At 62.9% G+C, this 1,578-nt stretch overlaps 1 protein-coding gene across 5 annotated transcripts in view; it reads right to left on the bottom strand.

Moving 5' to 3' along the window:
• Positions 1-119: 119 nt before the first annotated feature.
• Positions 120-1,578, bottom strand: part of SEPT9 (septin 9) — a 142,721-nt gene continuing 141,262 nt past the window's right edge. For 3 of the 5 annotated variants that reach the window (XM_023531737.1, XM_011362080.2, XM_023531738.1), the window contains one exon: positions 124-976. In XM_023531737.1, the coding sequence (XP_023387505.1) occupies positions 921-976 (56 nt within the window). In that variant the 3' untranslated portion in view covers positions 124-920. Of the gene's footprint in view, positions 977-1,578 lie in introns of all 5 variants that reach the window. The other 2 variants (XM_023531736.1, XM_023531739.1) reach the window with 2 other exon arrangements.

Raw genomic sequence — 1,578 nt, 5'->3', positions numbered from 1 at the left:
TGTGCGTCCTGGGAACACGGGGCGAGAGGTGGCCGTGTCCCCCTCCCGGCCCCCGACCCCGGCTGCCCTCCCTTTGCTCCTGCCCCGCCCCCAGCCCCTACTCAGCCCCCTCCGGGCCCCTGGGCTTGCGGGGAGGGGGGGGGGACCGTCTCTATGGCAACCCCAGCCCCTCTCAGGACACATGTGTTCTGCTCTGTCCCCCTTCTCTATGCCAAGCCTGCGGCCTGCCCAAGGACGGAGCTGGGTGCAGACTCAGAGAGTGCTGGGCTGGGGTGCTAGCCTAGAAGCGCCAGGCCAGTGGCTAGAGGTGCCTGCAGGTGAGAGGCCGGGAGTGACCGTGCCCGGGGTGGAGCACTCAACTCATCGACCTAGGCTCAGGTCCTCCCCGCTCTACCGCCTGCCAGAAACAGCAGTGGAAAGGGCCTGGGGTGGGCCTCCCTCGGCCAGCCGCTCCCACACACCCCCAGCCCGGAGGCCCCAAGAGACGGCCCTGACCCCCCAACGTCCACCCGCCTGCTGGCTGACGAGCAGGGAGCCCCCGAGCTGGCGCCCTCTCTCACGGGTGGAGGAGGGACTGCTCCTTGGCTGGGCACAAGAGAAACAAGGAGAAGCCTCAGCCAGGTCAAAGGCCAGGTCAGAGGATGCTGGGATGGGAGCTGGGGACCCCTCCCCCCAATATCCAGTGCTCCTGGGACCCTGATCCGGACTGACTCAGGCCACAGCGATCAGAAGTCAGACCTTCCCATTAAGGTGACCTCGTACGGTTAAAAAGAAGTTCCACCTTCTTGCCTTATTTCCAAGGTGTTTTAGAAACTGGGCTTCCCAGGTCTTTCCACAGGAGGGCAGGCAGGATTTAGGTTCCCCTCGGGCCCTTTCGGGGCCAAGGCTGTCAGCTCCCGCCCCCCAGCAGCAGCCCTCTCTCACCTGATGAGGAGGTCCCGCAGGTAAGCAAACTCACAGTGTGTGGTATTCTCGACTGTGGAGAGAGGACAGAGGCACTTGAATGTCACGTGAAGCCCCGCCCCATCTAAGCCCCGCCCCATCTAAGCCCCTCCTCTCTCTCCCCAGTAGTTCTGGTGCCAAGAGTTGCCCCTGGTGGGTAGGCAGGGGCAGAGGGGGCATCACTGCTCCCAAGTGAGCACTGGGCACCTCGCAGATGCTGCAGATATTGTGGCAACAGGACTGGCTCAGCTCCTGCCCTCCAGAAGGTTCTGGAAGAACAGGAAGATGGCACAGGAACCCGGCCAAGACAGCGGCAGTGGAGAGACATACGGCAAGGCGGGGGTGGTGGAGCCTGCTGCTCCACCAGGGGACCAGGGAAGTCTCCTGGGAAGAGGGGGCTGTCTTTGGGGAGACCTGAGGACAGGAGGGGCCAGGAGTGAGACGAAGCAGGAATCGGAGCCGGGGCTTTAAAGAGAACTTGTGCCCCGCACGTGCTCAGGGCATGCACAGGGACATACGCACACACACAAGACCATAGACCATTTGCATCCAGTTTAAGGAGCAGCAAAATCAAACCCTACGATGGCTAGAGACAGCTGGGCATCACGCGACAATGCGCAACAGCCCAAGGGGTGA

Source organism: Pteropus vampyrus, unplaced genomic scaffold, assembly GCF_000151845.1.
Source record: "Pteropus vampyrus isolate Shadow unplaced genomic scaffold, Pvam_2.0 Scaffold72, whole genome shotgun sequence".
NCBI lineage: Eukaryota > Metazoa > Chordata > Mammalia > Chiroptera > Pteropodidae > Pteropus > Pteropus vampyrus.
This window is presented reverse-complemented; position numbering and strand designations above follow the sequence as displayed.